Consider the following 16,100-nt stretch of genomic DNA (forward strand, 5'->3'; position numbering starts at 1 on the left):
CTGAATTTGTCTAATTTTCTGCATGTCATTGATCTGCTGGACTGCTGTTTGTACTTATTTCCACTATGCCTGAGGTAGACCTGTATATTTCCGGTGGATGAAAAGATCCAGAAGAAGATGTGGAAGGATAATCCACACCCCTGAAATCCACTTTCCGACATCGCCAGTCAAGCTCTATCCTGGAACCCAACGGAGAAGGTAAAGAGGACGCCCAAGGAACACCTGGAGGTGGGAGCTTCAGGCAGATACCAAAGGGAGAGGAGTGGTCGATGTCCTATGCTCCCAAAGAAGCGACTGGGATTAGTAAAACCATTGTAGACATTTTGATGATATACTCTAAAGCCATAATGTTGGATGCTTTTCGTGCGTATGGACTGGGTGTGCCCTTTTAACATAATCAGACGAAAATCAAAGGGTAGCAGTGAAGGGTTATCTGAAGTTCAGTGATGGGCCAGTAGATGGTGGCCATGTATCAATTGTTTTTTAAAAGTGGGTTGCAGATATGGTTTGAGCTGTGTGCTTGATGGATTCAGCTGGCAGTGAGTGACACACCTCAAACGTGCTGTTTTAGGTGAATCTCAACCCAAAGATTATTGGTGGGCATTTCCTCTTGAATACATGATGGATTTATGTATTTTCAGGTGAGTAATGAATGACCCATTTAAGTATGTAAGCAACAACTTGTTGGTTCGATACCAACAAACACTTTACATGGTAGCATGAATAAATGAAATGGTGTAACCCCCAATGCATTCCTCTTTTAGTGCAATAATAGAATAGGCTTCCAATGGGAGCTTCTAAGGCTCAGTGTAGAACTATGCATCAGTCACTGTCCAACCCAGCTCCTACACTAGTTGGTTTGTGCTGGAGGGGGAGACTTGTACTGTGTGACCCCCTCCTCGTTCTGGCATATGCAACATGCTACCCATTTGCCTCATGATGGATCAATGCGACAACTTCAGTGACAACTACAGGTTGTCGTGTATGCTTCTTATGGCCACCCCTCACTCTGTAGCTGGCCACAGTCCATGACAAAACACAACAGACGTAGCCTTCATCCATTTCAAATAATATGATAGGCTAACCCTATAGCTTGAGTAAATTGAATTGTGAAGAAAAAAAATACCTCACAAAATTGCAGAGAGTTGACGGGGCATGCTGGGATCAGGATGCGGTAGCGCCAAAGCTGTGGCAAATGTATACACAAATGTTTATTTCTACCTGTATTATCATATTTCTAAATGGTTGATTTATTTGTATGTATATATTTGTGGTACTGTATCAGTTTCAATTCAGTGTTATTGGATTACTGGTAAAGTTTCACTCACATAATGATACACCTGCACTCTTGAGGTTATTTCGGATCCATACATTGTCCCATAAATCATCCTTGTAATGTGGCAATGTAATAAGGCCCCTGCAGCATTCCAAGACACTAAGGGGAGCTGAATGCCACTTTGAATAACAGTAATAAGCTGTATTACAAATGTAAGCTGTACTCCATCTAAACTGTGTTATCTTGTCCCTTTTACATCGCAGGAATTATTTTGTAGGTTGCATGTCATCCAACGATTCAAGATAGAAGATCATAGTGATCATATTTCTGTTGTGAACAGTGAAACAAGATAGAGCCCCTGCTCAATTAGCGCCACACACATCAAAGGCATCATCATTTTATTTTCTTCTTTATTGCATGGCTCTCACTTTTGTCATGGCAATGCAACCAACTTGGAGTAATAATTCATACTTTAGCTGAAGTTTCCTTCATATAAAAATCATTACCACACGTGAGCGTGCATAACCAGAACCACCCGAAACCACGTTCAACATCGCAGCCCTCTACCGCGATGGGTATTCACGCTTTCTCTCAAACCCTTTTAATAGCATGGCGGGGAGTGTGCCTGCAAAACCAACCTGGATTCAGTGGTAGACGTAACATAGTAAACTTAAAAACGGCACACTCCAATAAATATGATACGTTTCGTATGGTGTGTATTCATTTGTGGATGTCGATCATCAATTTCATATTATATGTTATGAATAACAATTCGTATATGTTACGAATTGCAATTCATACAATATGTTACAAATTGCAATTCGTACCATATGTTATGAATTTGAATTTTAATTTAGCTGGGTTACTAGTGGCTAACGCTAACGTTAGCTAGGTGGCTAACATTAGCTAGGTTAGGGTTTAAGGTTAAGGTTAGAAGTAAGGTTAAGGTTTAAGGTTAGGGGAAGGTTTAGCTCACATGCTAAGTATTTACAAAGTAGCTAAAAAGTAGTAGGTAGTTTCTAATATAGCTAAAATGCTAAAGTTGTCCTTGATAAGAATCTGAACACACAACCTTTTGGTTGCCCAACCTGGTCTCATAGACTAGACATAACACAGTTAAAGTACATCTGGGACACTCAAATTAGTGTGTTTGGTATGGTTACATAACACAGAAAGTTAATTAGGGCAAAAACAAAAGGAAGGTGGTTGTTCAGTGTGGATGGGTGAGCGTAAACACAAACGTCTAACAACCCAAAGGTTGCATGTTTGAATTAATTAAATTGGCACTTGTGTATTTTCATTATTCAACATGCATTTTATTTATTACACATGCACATCATACAGAGCCTAGTTTGACGAGTGGAATAGCCTATTCCTGTCAGACAGCGCGAGAGTAGCTCCTCAAAAAGCCTGTAGGCTACTGGAGTGAAACCTGCTTTTGTAAGCCCAGTCATCAATCATGTGTTGAAAACTTTGGTGGCCACGGTTAAAAAGGAGCTATTTTTATTTCTCAATCTCAACTCATAAAGTGCGCCTCCCATTTGCCATTCGGATGCAAAAACAAACCTGCCTATAGCTTTGCAATGTGAGCTTGAGGAAGTATAATTGTGTGAAACCTGAACGTTTGACTTTACTTCAAATAATCTGGCATGTCTTACCTTGCTTCATCCCGGAAACCCTAGACCCTCTCTAATTCGCATACCGCCCCAACAGATTCACAGGTGACACAATCTCGATCGTACTCCACAATGCAATTTCCAACATGGACAAAAGGAGCACCTATGTGAGAATGCTGTTCATTGACTACAGCTCAGCATTCAAGACCATAGTGCCCACAATGCTAATCACTAAGCTAAGGTTCATGGGACTAAACACCTACCTCTGCAACTGGATCCTGGACTTCCTGATGGGCCGCCCCCAGGTGGTAAGGTTTATTAACAACACATCCGCCACATTGATCCTCAACACTGGGACCCCTCAGGGGTACGCCTGATCACCGACCACGATGAGACAGCATATAGCTGAGGAGGTCAGAGACCTGGCAGTGTGGTGCCAGGACAACAGCCTCTCCCTCAACGTGAGCAAGACAAAGGAGCTGATTGTGGACTATAGGAAAAGGAGTGCCGAACAGGCCCCCATTAACATCGAAGGGGCTGCAGTGGAGTGGTCGAGAGTTTCAAGCTCCTTGGTGTCCACATCACCAACAAACTATCACCGTCCAAACACACCAAGACAGTCGTGAAGAGGACACGACAACACCTTTTACTCCTCAAGAGACTGAAAAGGTTTGTCATGGGTCCCCAGATCCTCAAAAAGCTCTACAGCTGCACCATTGAGAACATCCTGACCAGTTGCATCACCGCCTGGTATGGCAACTGCTCGGCATCCAACCGCAAGTTTCTACATAGGGTACTACGTATGGCTCAGTTCATCACTGGGGCAAAGCTTCCTGCCATCCAAGACCTATATACTAGGCGGTGTCAGAGGAAGGCCCAAAAAATTGTCAAAGACTACAGTCATCCAAATCATAGACTGTCTTCTCTGCTACCACAGCAAGCGGTACCGGAGTGCCAAATCTAGGTCCAAAATGCTCCTTAACAGCTTCTACCCCTAAGCCATAAGACTGCTGAATGATTAATCAAATGGCCACCCGGACTATTTATATTGACCCCCTCCCCCCCATTGTTTTTACACTGCTGCTAATCACTGTTTATTTCAAAGTCACTTTAACCCTACCTACATGTACAGTACAAATTACCTCGACTAACCTGTAACCCCGCACATTGACTCGGTACCGGTACCCCCTCTGTGGAGCCTCGTTATTGATATTTTATTGTTACTTTATTTTATTTTTTACTTTAGTTAATTTGGTAAATTTTTCTTTGGGAACCATATAGAGCAATGGCGAGGTGAAGAGTCTACTCATTGGGAACCCTATAAGAGCAATGGCAAGGTGAAGAGTGTACTCTTTGGTAACCCTATAGAGCAGCAGTGAGGTGAAGAGTCTACTGATTGGGAACCCTATAAGAGCAATGGCGAGGTGAAGAGTCTACTCTTTGGGAACCCTATAAGAGCAACGGCGAGGTGAAGAGTCTACTCATTGGGAACCCTATAAGAGCAACGACGAGGTGAAGAGTCTACTCATTGGGAACCCTATAGAGTAACGGCAAGGTGAAGAGTCTACTTTGAAGCTCGCACCCGCTACAAGACCATGGTGCTTGCCTACGGAGCTGTGAGGGGAACGGCACCTCAGTACCTCCAGGCTCTGATCAGGCCCTACACCCAAACAAGGGCACTGCGTTCATCCACCTCTGGCCTGCTCGCCTCCCTACCACTGAGGAAGTACAGCTCCCGCTCAGCCCAGTCAAAACTGTTCGCTGCTCTGGCCCCCCAATGGTGGAACAAACTCCCTCACGACGCCAGGACAGCGGAGTCAATCACCACCTTCCGGAGACACATGAAACCCCACCTCTTTAAGGAATACCTAGGATAGGATAAGTAATCCCTCTCACCCCCCCCCCCTTTAAGATTTAGATGCACTATTGTAAAGTGACTGTTCCACTGGATGTCATAAGGTGAATGCACCAATTTGTAAGTCGCTCTGGATAAGAGCGTCTGCTAAATGACTTAAATGTAAATGTAAATGTAAATATTTTCTGACTAATTTCAGGGCAGAGTGCAGGGTGGAGGCTGGCTAGTGATGGCTATTTAACAGTCTCATGGCCTTGAGATAGAATCTGTTTTTCAGTCACACAGCGTTGATACACTTGTACTGACCTTCTGTATGATAGCTGGTGAACAGGCAGTGGCTCGGGTGGCTGGGGTCCTCAATGTTCTTGTTGGTCTTCCCGTGACAGCGGGTGCTGTAGATGTCCTAGAGAACAGGCAGTGGCTCGGGTGGCTGGGGTCCTCAATGTTCTTGTTGGCCTTCCCGTGACAGCGGGTGCTGTAGATGTCCTAGAGAACAGGCAGTGGCTCGGGTGGCTGGGGTCCTCAATGTTCTTGTTGGCCTTCCCGTGACAGCGGGTGCTGTAGATGTCCTAGAGAACAGGCAGTGGCTCGGGTGGCTGGGGTCCTCAATGTTCTTGTTGGCCTTCCTGTGACAGCGGGTGCTGTAGATGTCCTAGAGAACAGGCAGTGGCTCGGGTGGCTGGGGTCCTCAATGTTCTTGTTGGCCTTCCTGTGACAGCGGGTGCTGTAGATGTCCTAGAGAACATGCAGTGGCTCGGGTGGCTGGGGTCCTCAATGTTCTTGTTGGCCTTCCTGTGACAGCGGGTGCTGTAGATGTCCTAGAGAACAGGCAGTGGCTCGGGTGGCTGGGGTCCTCAATGTTCTTGTTGGCCTTCCTGTGACAGCGGGTGCTGTAGATGTCCTAGAGAACAGGCAGTGGCTCGGGTGGCTGGGGTCCTCAATGTTCTTGTTGGCCTTCCTGTGACAGCGGGTGCTGTAGATGTCCTAGAGAACAGGCAGTGCGCCCCCGCTGATGTGTTGGGAAGACCGCATCAACCTTTGGGGAGCCCTGCGGTTGCAGACGGTGCAGTTGCCATGTAAGGCGGTGAGGGTCTTAGGAGCCTAGGCAAAAGAAGGCGCTGTTTCACTACACTGTCTGTATTGGTGGACCATCTCAGATTGTCAGTGATGTGTACATCAAGGAGCTTGAAACATTTCACCTTCTCCACTGCGGCCCCGGCGATGGGGATGCTCCCTCTACTGTCTCCTGAAGTCCATGATCAGCTCCTTCGTTTTGTTGATGTTGAGGTAGTGGTTATTTTCCTAGCACCACTCCGCCAGGGCCCTGACCTCCTCCCTGTAGGCTGTCTCATCGTTGTTGGTAATCATGCCTGCAACTGTTGCGTCGTATGCAAACTTGATGATTGAGTTGGAGGCGTGCGTGGCCACGTATTCATGGGTGAACAGGGAGTAGAGGAGGGGGCTGAGCACCTACCCTTGTGAGAGCCCTATGTTGAGGATCAGCGTTGTGGAGGTGTTGTTGCCTACCTTCACCACCTGGGGGCTGGACATCAGGAAGTCCTGGACCCTGTTGCACAGAGCGGGGTTCAGTCCCAGGGCCCCAAGCTTAATGATGAGCTTGGAGGGTACTATGGTGTTGAAGGCTGAGCTGTAGTCAATGAAAAGCATTTTTACATAGGTATTCCTTTTGTCCAGATGGTATAGGGCTGTGTGCAGTGCAATGGCTATTGCATCATCCATTGATCTATTGGGGTGGTATGCAAATTGCAGTGTGTCTGGGGTGTCGGGTAAGGTGGAGGTGATATGATCCTTAACTAGCCTCTCAAAGCACTTCATGATGACCTTGGCTTTCTTTGGTACACGAACAATGGTGGTCATCTTGCAGCAAGTGGGGACGGCAGACTGGGATAAGGAGAGATTAAATATGTCCTTAAACACTCCAACCAGCTGGTCTGCGCATGCCCTGAGGATACGGCTAGGGATGCCATCTAGCAGCCTTGCGAGGGTTAACACTCTTAAATGTCTTGCTCAAATCGGGCGAAGAAGGTGTATATCTTGTCCGGGAGCAAGACAACGGTGTTGCAAGGCGTGGGTGGTTTTCCATTTGTAATCCGTGATTGTCTGGAGTCCCTGCCACATAGGTCTCGTGTCTGAGCCATTGAATTGTGACTCCACTTTGCCTCTGTACTGATGTTTTGCCTGTTTGATTGTCTCACTGAGGGCATATCTGGACTGTTTGTATTCAACATTTTAGCCAGGTAGCCTAGGACAACAAAAAATAGAAGTGTGTACTGTATGAAAGTCATGGACCTTTTCATCAACATGGAAGAGGAGGATGGCATTTCTCAACAAGTTGTATTTATTTAACCAGGCAAGTCAGTTAAAAGAACAAATTCTTATTTACAATTACAGCCTACCCTGGCCAAACCTTAACGACACTGGACCAATTGTGCACCACCCAATGGGACTCCTGATCACAGCCAGTTGGGATACAGCGTGGAATCAAACCAGGATCTGTAGTGACACCTCTAGCACTGAGAAGAAGTGCCTTTGACCACTGCGCCACTCAGGAGCACAAGTAGGTTGAGTCAACGTGTTTTTTCTACTTTCACAAATACGCACACACACATACACAAATCAGAACCATTGACATCATATTCAGCTTACGTTGATTGGACTAAATTGTTTTTGGTATCTTTTAGTTGTCACTAGACTAAGCATAGGTGATTTGATGATGTTGAAATGGTGCTGGACTAGTGGTGCTGGAATAGTGGTGCTGGACTAGTGGTGCTGGAATAGTGGTGCTGGATTGTGGGGCTGGAATAGTGGTGCTGGAATAGTGGTGCTGGAATAGTGGTGCTGGAATAGTGGGGGTAGCTCCTGTTTAACTTTGCGACTTGTAGTAAATCTCTGTGGTTCTAAATCAATAGTTTAGCAGTCTGAAAATGTCGGAAACATTAACTTTCTTGAACATGCTGCCTGCCATGTAAGTGTTTGTTACATAAAATATGTATGTGACCTTCACTGGACACAGGTTGCTCTCTGCTTTTGTGATGAAACAAAGGTGTGGTTAAATGTATTCTGCCGCTGTGTCTTCTTATTGTCTCGGCCTTAGGCCTATATCATGGTCACAAGGCATATGAACTAACAGGTTAGAGAGCAAACAACACATTTATCACAACACATATGTTTGAATTTTTTTCTGGCTTGGTATCCCCATGATTTTGCCCACAAACCGCTACTGCCCCTAAATCCTTACATTAACCCCTTAACCTAACTCCTAAACTTAACCCTAAACTTAAGCCTGACCCCATGCCACCTAGCTAACAACAAATTGGAACTTGTAACATATCATACATTTAGAAAATTTGTAACATATTGTAGGTATAGCAATTTTGTAACATATCATACAATTGTAATTCGTAACATATCTTGCTGAATGTAGTCTCGAATTTACATACAGAATCATTCGAACTGCTTTGAGACCAGGTTGGGTTGCCAGATGTTTGCAGTATATGCCCACCCATCCACCCTACAAATGTAACATATCCCACTAATTTGAGTGTACCAGATTTACGTTTACTATGTTACTTGAAGTCTGTGAGACCAGGCTGGCAAAACATCACAATCCGTACGAAAAAGAGGAGGGAGAAGACAAGGAGGAAACAAGAAATAACATAGAAACGATTTATTGGATCATTTCTAAACGTTTCTTTGTGGGTGTTTGGCATTCTAAGAATGACGTGATTTTTTTTCCCTATACATGTTTCTGTTGGAGTTAGTGAAATCTGTTTTCGAGTGCATTGTGGATAGGCTGGATGTTTGAGTGGGGCGTCGTAAGAAGGGACATTTGATTTACCATCGTGTTTTACATTGATATGCAATTTTTATATATCAGAGCAGCATAGGACAGTGTATAGAGAAGCTCTGAACAACTATAATCTCTGGGTTGCTACGCAAAACAACGGAATGTCGCTCTGTAAGCAGTGTCAGAACTGAAAAGATTCCCATAGCTGTTCAAAGTATTTTTTCCGGAGACATCGGTTTTGGACAGCATGCTTGCACAATAGGTTCAAAAGTGAAATTTGGTAGGCTTTAATACACAAGAAAAGAAGAGATTGGGGCACATATTATTATACTGTTCAACACCGTTTGGATATGCAAAACCAACTTTGAGAATGAAGAAAAGGAAATGTGTGTTCCCGGTAGTTCACATTGGTCTGTCTGTTTAGAAGGGAATTTACGCATTACATAAACTTTTTTCAATTTTTGTCGTCAATTTATACATGTTTTTGGTCAGAAACTCACGTCACTTATCCAAAAGACTGAGCTGGACATATTCTGACTATTCTGCACTGAACATAGTCTATTTGAACAGAGCTGGACAAATTGTGAGCTGGAGCAAATAATAGAAACTTAATCGGAAAACTAAAGTGGAACATTATTTTACCGCATTTATAAAGTTATCAGTTTCACTATTACGTTGAGAAAAAAATACAACTAATAACATTTTCATTACGATTTGGATTTCAACACTGGTGGAAGTATTGCTTCCATTGCGCGCTGGAAGCAGCTGAATTTTGCACACTGAGGCGGCTGTCGAATTTGGTTGTGGAACTCTCCCCCCAAGCTGACATGGAGGAGTGGAGGCAATGCGGGCGGTGGTTGATAGACTGCAAGGTTTTGCCCCCAAACCACCGGGTCGTGTGGCCTTCTGCAGCTGTGTTCGACTTGGCACAGGCGCTACGAGACGGAGTGCTCTTGTGCCAGATGTTGCACAACCTGTCACCGGGGTCTGTGGACCTAAAGGAGATCAACTTCAGACCCCAGATGTCCCAGGTATGTCAAGGTCGCGCGGTTTACTGAACGGGCACGTGCCCCATGGCCTCCATGGAGGTTGCCCTCCCAGATAGCACATGATAGCAAAGTGTGTAGAATGGCAGGAAATTAGCTTTAAAACTGCAACGTTTTCGTTCAGCCTCATGACAAAATGTAAACAAAAGCATAAGATGAGCTACAAAACAGTTTAAAGAAATCGGTTCTATGGCAAAAAAAAGTGTAGAATAGCAGGAAATTAGCTTTAAAACTGCAATATTTATCTTAGCCTCATGAAAACGTGTAGCATAGCAGTATACAACTGCATAGGTCAGTGCCCCAGGGATCAATTAGCTATATACACAGCACTAAGGCCTATGTCACTGGCATATCACTGTCATTATTGGTAAATGGTTAACCTGCCTTCCATGCAACTGGTTTTGAAACAGTCTTTGCATGCATAAATGGTTATTCAGAGTGCAATTTGCTCAGTGTTCACATTCAATAATCATGCAACAGTTCCACAGTCCACAGCACAACTGTACAGGAGGAAGTGTTGTACAGTTTTCCACAGTCCACAGCACAACTGTACAGGAGGAAGTGTTGTACAGTTTTCCACAGTCCACAGCACAACTGTACAGGAGGAAGTGTTGTACAGTTTTCCACAGTCCACAGCACAACTGTACAGGAGGAAGTGTTGTACAGTTTTGCCCAAATGTGTACTTTCTTGCAATCAATGGGTGTCACTGTTGAGCACTACTGATAGTTCCAGATGTCCTTCACAACCCACAGGGGCCATAATATTGCATTGCATGATGTGTAATTGACTTAAATCATTCTAACATAAGCTACAATTAGACACATTTAATAATTGCCATGCGAGTGAAAGGTGTGTGCAGTGCAGCAGCAGCTTTTTATAGTTCAGTGGAACATTTACTAAGGCTTGGTTAGCACATGGTCTCGATAGGCCCGTGGTAATACTGAAGAGGGCATGTGGTCAGATAAAGCAAACTATTTGAGAGGTTTTCCTGTATTCTGTGACTCAGGTGCAAAGTGGAAGAGACTGGTAGGAGAGTGTTGAGACAGGAGACTGGTTGATTGGTTTGAAGTTGAGGGAAAACTACCCACTGGGCACAGACCTCAGTTCAGCGTCTAGTTTTGATTTACATTTTGGTTGTTCCCAACCATGTTGAATTCAATTGTTTGGTTGAAATGACATGGAAACCGCGTTGTTTCAACCCGTTTTTGCCCAGTGGTTAGGGCATATGGCTTTGTGTCAACAGAGTTGAGTGGGCAGAAAGCTCAAGTCAGTTTTGGAATGTGGCTTGCTGCTTAGTTGAGTACTAACCTCAGCATATTAAGCAACTTTTTCATAACACGGGCCCCCCTCACTTCCATGTGATAATGTGTCTGTGTGTAATGTGCCTCACATCCTCGGAGCTGGTGTCACCCCATATTGTCATCACAGTTCATCCTGGTCCCCCATTCCAAAATGAGGGCGTGCTTAACCACGGCCTTCTGAGGTTTCCATAAATGGCTCAGCGGACAGAAACTGGGTTGTGGCATAGATCTATTTGAACTGTGATTCCTCTTGATGCCTGTCCTAAAAAAAAGACTACTGAACAACTGCCATTGGGTTACGGTGAGAGGTCAGTAAAATGGCCACAGTAAATGGATGATGGGTTCCTATCTGTTGATATTCATTCACTGAAGGAGGTGGGGTTGAATGGCTTTCTTCCCATCCAACTCCATTTAGTTTGAAAAGTCTTTGCCGTTCTCACACCTTTGGCTTGTTTACAACGTTTATTGTTCCATGCGGCACATGTCTTCCCTCATTGTGGTGTCGAGACACCTCAAAAGTGCCATAAAAAAAACGGTTTATGATGGATGGAAACGATACTCTTACTGACATGTTTGGCACACTATGTGGGACCTCTTTGACTCTCTGTGTGTGTGTGTGTGTGTGTGTGTGTGTGTGTGTGTGTGTGTGTGTGTGTGTGTTTGTGTGTGATAGCCTAGTCAACCATGTGCTTCTATAGCTAGTGGGTTTCATGATTACAAGGGCTGCATGACACACTTTGATCCTCCCACCAATCCCATGCCACAGCCCAAGTGTGAGGCTGCAGTGAGAGTGGGTGGGAGGGGGGGGCTCCTCTGTGACAAATTAGGTTAAACAAAATCCTGGCATCACAACAGGGGGTTGTGATTTATGACATGGAAAAGGTCAGTGTGTGTGCTGTGTGCTCTAATGTAAAGGACACACTAATTCACTGCCTCACTGCCAAATGAAGGGGAGGTGAAGGGAGGCCATTATATTTCTGGGCCCTTGACGAAAGGTTGATTACTCAACCACTCCAAGTGGTACCTGAGTCTGTCTCTGAACATGACTGTTAGAAATCATTAAAAATAAATAAGTGAACCTATTTTCTGTTATGGTGATGAAAATGTAGAGGCAAAGTGATGACAGGGGTGGTAGTGTGTGAATTTCCTATTATGCCCTATGGAAATCTGTTACACTTGTGGAAGATGAACATTTGTACCAATGGTGCCAACTGAATAATGCAACGAGTTTGTCATTGTCTGTTTAAACTGTTTGCTAAACCCACAGCCAGACTACTCTCATTATCAGGCTTGTCTTGTAACACACACGGAACACTCTCTTTATTTACCCTTGTCCAGTGGTTATACATTCTGTATTTGTGATTCACCCATTCAATGCATACACTTCTGCCCGCTTTGTGCTCTATTGATTCATACCACTTTGATTCATACGCTCTATTGATTCATACCAAGTCAAGGAATATCAATTCTTGTGTTTCACTGACCTTGGTTTGAATCTCAACAGATGAGGCTGCCCTTTTAGGATACTTGTTGTTTGAAGCTACAGTAGGCCTATTCTAAAAAATATTTTAAACACACACTCCAGGTTGCCATGTAAAATAGCATTGTGTGTTTGGTGGTGGAGCTGAGATCATGGCAAAGCTTTGTGTGTCCTTAATACCTCGCTGTAGGCTCTGTCTGAAGAGAGAGCCTTCTGTGTATTGTTGTGCCAACGTTTTCTTTTTCCTTTTTCTTCCAACTGGTGTTGAGGCAGCTTCGAATGCCTTTGTGATGACTCGGGTCGAATGGGTGTTGTACCTGTTTAGACTACATTGCCACTAGCATAGCCCTGGGGATGTGTCTCTGCTTTCCTCTCCGAACAGCGGGGGTGTCTCTCCATACTCCGCAGGGCTTTAGAGAACACACTGAGGCTACCACTTCCACTCACACAAATTGAGTTTATTTCTCCCAGTTGAAATACAACAGCAGTGGAGGATGGTGTAAACATCACTAGCCACCATTATTTGTCTGGTCTTTGGTCATTATATTAGATGCATTCCTCTTTTGTGTATCTACCACTGTTTCAACTAGACTTTGCATGGTGGATATTGGATATTTAGATATCTTCCCTAGGTAGCGCTGTCAACCACTCATTCTATTCTTTCCTCATGATTTCCCTGTATACAAACATTAATGTACACAACATGATGTTACCTCCAAAGCTTTGTCCCTGCAGTCTTTGAAATCCCTGCTTGGGAATTGTTGTGATGGCTGGGATCAAAGGTAAGGATGTGAACTGGAACATAACATGCATAATTCCAATTCCAACCTCCCAGCAGCCCTAATGTCTGCTTCCCTTGGGACCACTCCTGTGTGGGGGATGGTGGTTAAACATCCTTCCCTCTGGGGTAATTTAATCTGTGCGTTTGGTCCACTGTTGCCCCCGTGACCCCTCGGCAGCCGGATGCAGGTAATACCACTAATGGACCTCGTTATGAACACTTCCTGGGTCGCACAGCTGTGACTCCACCAGCGAAAGTTAATGGGATTGAAAAGGAGGGAATAGGGGTAGGCTTTATTCTGAGGTTATGACTTGTTCTTTTCAGTCAATGCACGAGTCAGGACAAAAAACCTCAGCTGATGGAAAGTGTTAATTCGCTACAGGCCAGACCAGGCATGTATGGTCTTCAGTCACAGTTGTGCACAATGCGAAAATCCTGCATTGAGGCTGCTGGCGCTGGGACATTAATCCGTTCCCTCATTCTTCTCTGCACATTCCTGAGGGACTGCTGTGGTGGTAGTCTGAAAACATGAGCTCACTGGAAATGTGGGGAACTCCACGGAACAGAGCAAGGCTGTCAAAGTGACAAGGAGGGAGGAAAAAAGCAGGTGATGTCATGTCAAGTCTCCATACTGTGTTTCTGTTACTTGAATAAAGAGCACGTCATTCTCCAGATAAAGCTTTTCTCCATGTTGTCAACCATCTCGACATGGAGACGCTGATTCATGTTAAGGATCCATGCTTTGTTTCTGCTTCTTGGAATAAGAAAGTGTCATTCACAAAGCAGAGCTTTTCTCAATTTTGTCAGTAAAAAAAAAAAAACAACAACACCCAGAACAAGTCCAAGGCTCCAACAAAACTTAACATGGAGAGAAATTATTCACTGTGACGCTGCAGAGGAACATCCGACCCGTATCACTAGTGACATGACATCCTACTAAACGCTATACCAGAAAGAGAGCGAGAGAGAGCTGAGGGAGACATACACATGCTTATGGCGAGCATATGGTTTCTAAAGGGATCCATCTGCAAGCTGCTTGTTGTGGGTGATTAGCATGGACGTGCTGGGGGATGAAGCCTGACTGTTTTTTAAGCATGCTCTGTTGGGCAACGGAGAGAGAGGGAGGGAGGGAGAGAGAGAGATGGGTGGATGGATTGCTGGAGAGAGGGAGAGAAGGGTACAGAGCCGTCTGTGTGGCGGGACAAAACAGATGGCACAGAGTACCCTCGCCTAAAAGTTCTCTCCTTTCATGACACTTTTTCTGATTGTGTCTTGGACTGACTGACAGGATTCATTGTTGTCAACATTGACAGATATTACTCACTCAGTGTTGAGCTGTTGTTGATCCAGTATTGTTGCCTGCTGGAGCCATGTTTGTTTGTGGCAGTAGATTGATTCTGGCTGCATCATTCGGTGGTGGAGGAGTCTGATAAGGATCTGGAGAGTGCTGCAGGGAGAGGAACAGAAGTTCCCTATCTCTTTCTAAACACCTCCTCCTCTCTGGGGGAGAGATAAGCCGCTTCATATTTTCTCTATCTCCATGCCCAAGGAAAAGTATATGATTCACTCCCATGATGCACTGCCTAGTGGTGACTTACTGTAGACTCTATAGACGTGTCTCCGTGTTGCAGGGCCCATGGATTTCTCACCCGTACCATAACATGCTACGAAAGCGGAAATATCTCTTGTAGAGGTCGACCGAATATGATTTTTCAACGGCGATACCGATTTATTGGAGGACCAAAAAAAAAACTATACCGTTTAATCTGCCGATTTTGTTTTAATTTATTTGTAATAATGACAATTACAACAATACTGAATGAACACTTATTTGAACTTAATACATCAATAAAAATCCATTTAGCCTCAAATAAATAATGAAACATGTTCAATTTGGTTTAAATAATGCAAAAACAAAGTGTTGGAGAAGAAAGTAAAAGTGCAATATGTACCATGTAAAAAAGCTAAGTTTAAGTTCCTTGCTCAGAACATGAGAACATATGAAAGTTGGTGGTTCCTTTTCCTTTTAACATTTAGTATTGCCAGTGTAACAGTATAGCTTCCGTCCCTCTCCTCGCCCCTACCTGGGCTCGAACCAGGAACACATCGACAACAGCCACCCTCGAAGCAGCTTTACCTATGCAGGGCAAGGGGAACAACTACTCCAAGTCTCAGCTAGTGACGTTTGAAACGCTATTAGCGCGAACCCCGCTAACTAGCTAGCCATTTCACATCGTTCACACCAGCCTAATCTTGGGAGTTGATAAGCTTGAATTCATTAACAGCTCAATGCTTGAAGCACAGCGAAGAGCTGTTGGCAAAACGCACGAAAGTGCTGTTTGAATGAATGCTCACGAGCCTGCTGCTGCCTACCACCGCTCAGACTGCTCTATCAAATATCAAATAATAGACTTAATTATAACATAAAACACACAGAAATACGAGCCTTAGGTCATTAATATGGTAAAATCTGGAAACTATCATTTCGAAAACAAAATGTTTATTATTTCAGTGAAATACGGAACCGTTCGGTAGTTTATCTAACAGGTGGCATCCCTAAGTCTAAATATTCCTGTTACATTGCATAACCTTCAATGTTATATCATAATTACGTAAAATTCTGGCAAATTAGTTCGCAATGAGCCAGGCGGCCCAAACTGTTGCATATACCCTGACTTTGCGTGCAATGAATGCAAGAGAAGTGACACAATTTTGCCTGGTTAATATTGCCTGCTAACCTGGATTTCTTTTAGCTAAATATGTAGGTTTAAAAATATATATACTTCTGTGTTTTGATTTTAAGAAAGGCATTGGTGTTTACGATTTTTTCGCAAATGCGCTTTTGTTAAATCATCCCCCAGCGTTGCATCGATTATATGCAACGCAGGACACGCTAGGTAAACTAGTAATATCATCAACCATGTGTAGTTAGCTAG

The 16,100-nt window shown here is 44.2% G+C and overlaps 1 protein-coding gene across 11 annotated transcripts in view; it reads left to right on the forward strand.

Moving 5' to 3' along the window:
• The first annotated feature begins 8,388 nt into the window (after window positions 1-8,388).
• Window positions 8,389-16,100, forward strand: part of LOC124006706 (guanine nucleotide exchange factor VAV2-like) — a 258,452-nt gene continuing 250,740 nt past the window's right edge. For all 11 annotated transcript variants that reach the window (XM_046316798.1, XM_046316800.1, XM_046316802.1 and 8 more), the window contains exon 1: window positions 8,389-9,586. In XM_046316798.1, coding sequence (XP_046172754.1) covers window positions 9,383-9,586 — 204 coding nt within the window. In that variant the 5' untranslated portion in view covers window positions 8,389-9,382. The remainder of the gene's footprint in view (window positions 9,587-16,100) is intronic.

This window comes from Oncorhynchus gorbuscha, linkage group LG20 (assembly GCF_021184085.1).
Source record: "Oncorhynchus gorbuscha isolate QuinsamMale2020 ecotype Even-year linkage group LG20, OgorEven_v1.0, whole genome shotgun sequence".
Lineage (NCBI taxonomy): Eukaryota > Metazoa > Chordata > Actinopteri > Salmoniformes > Salmonidae > Oncorhynchus > Oncorhynchus gorbuscha.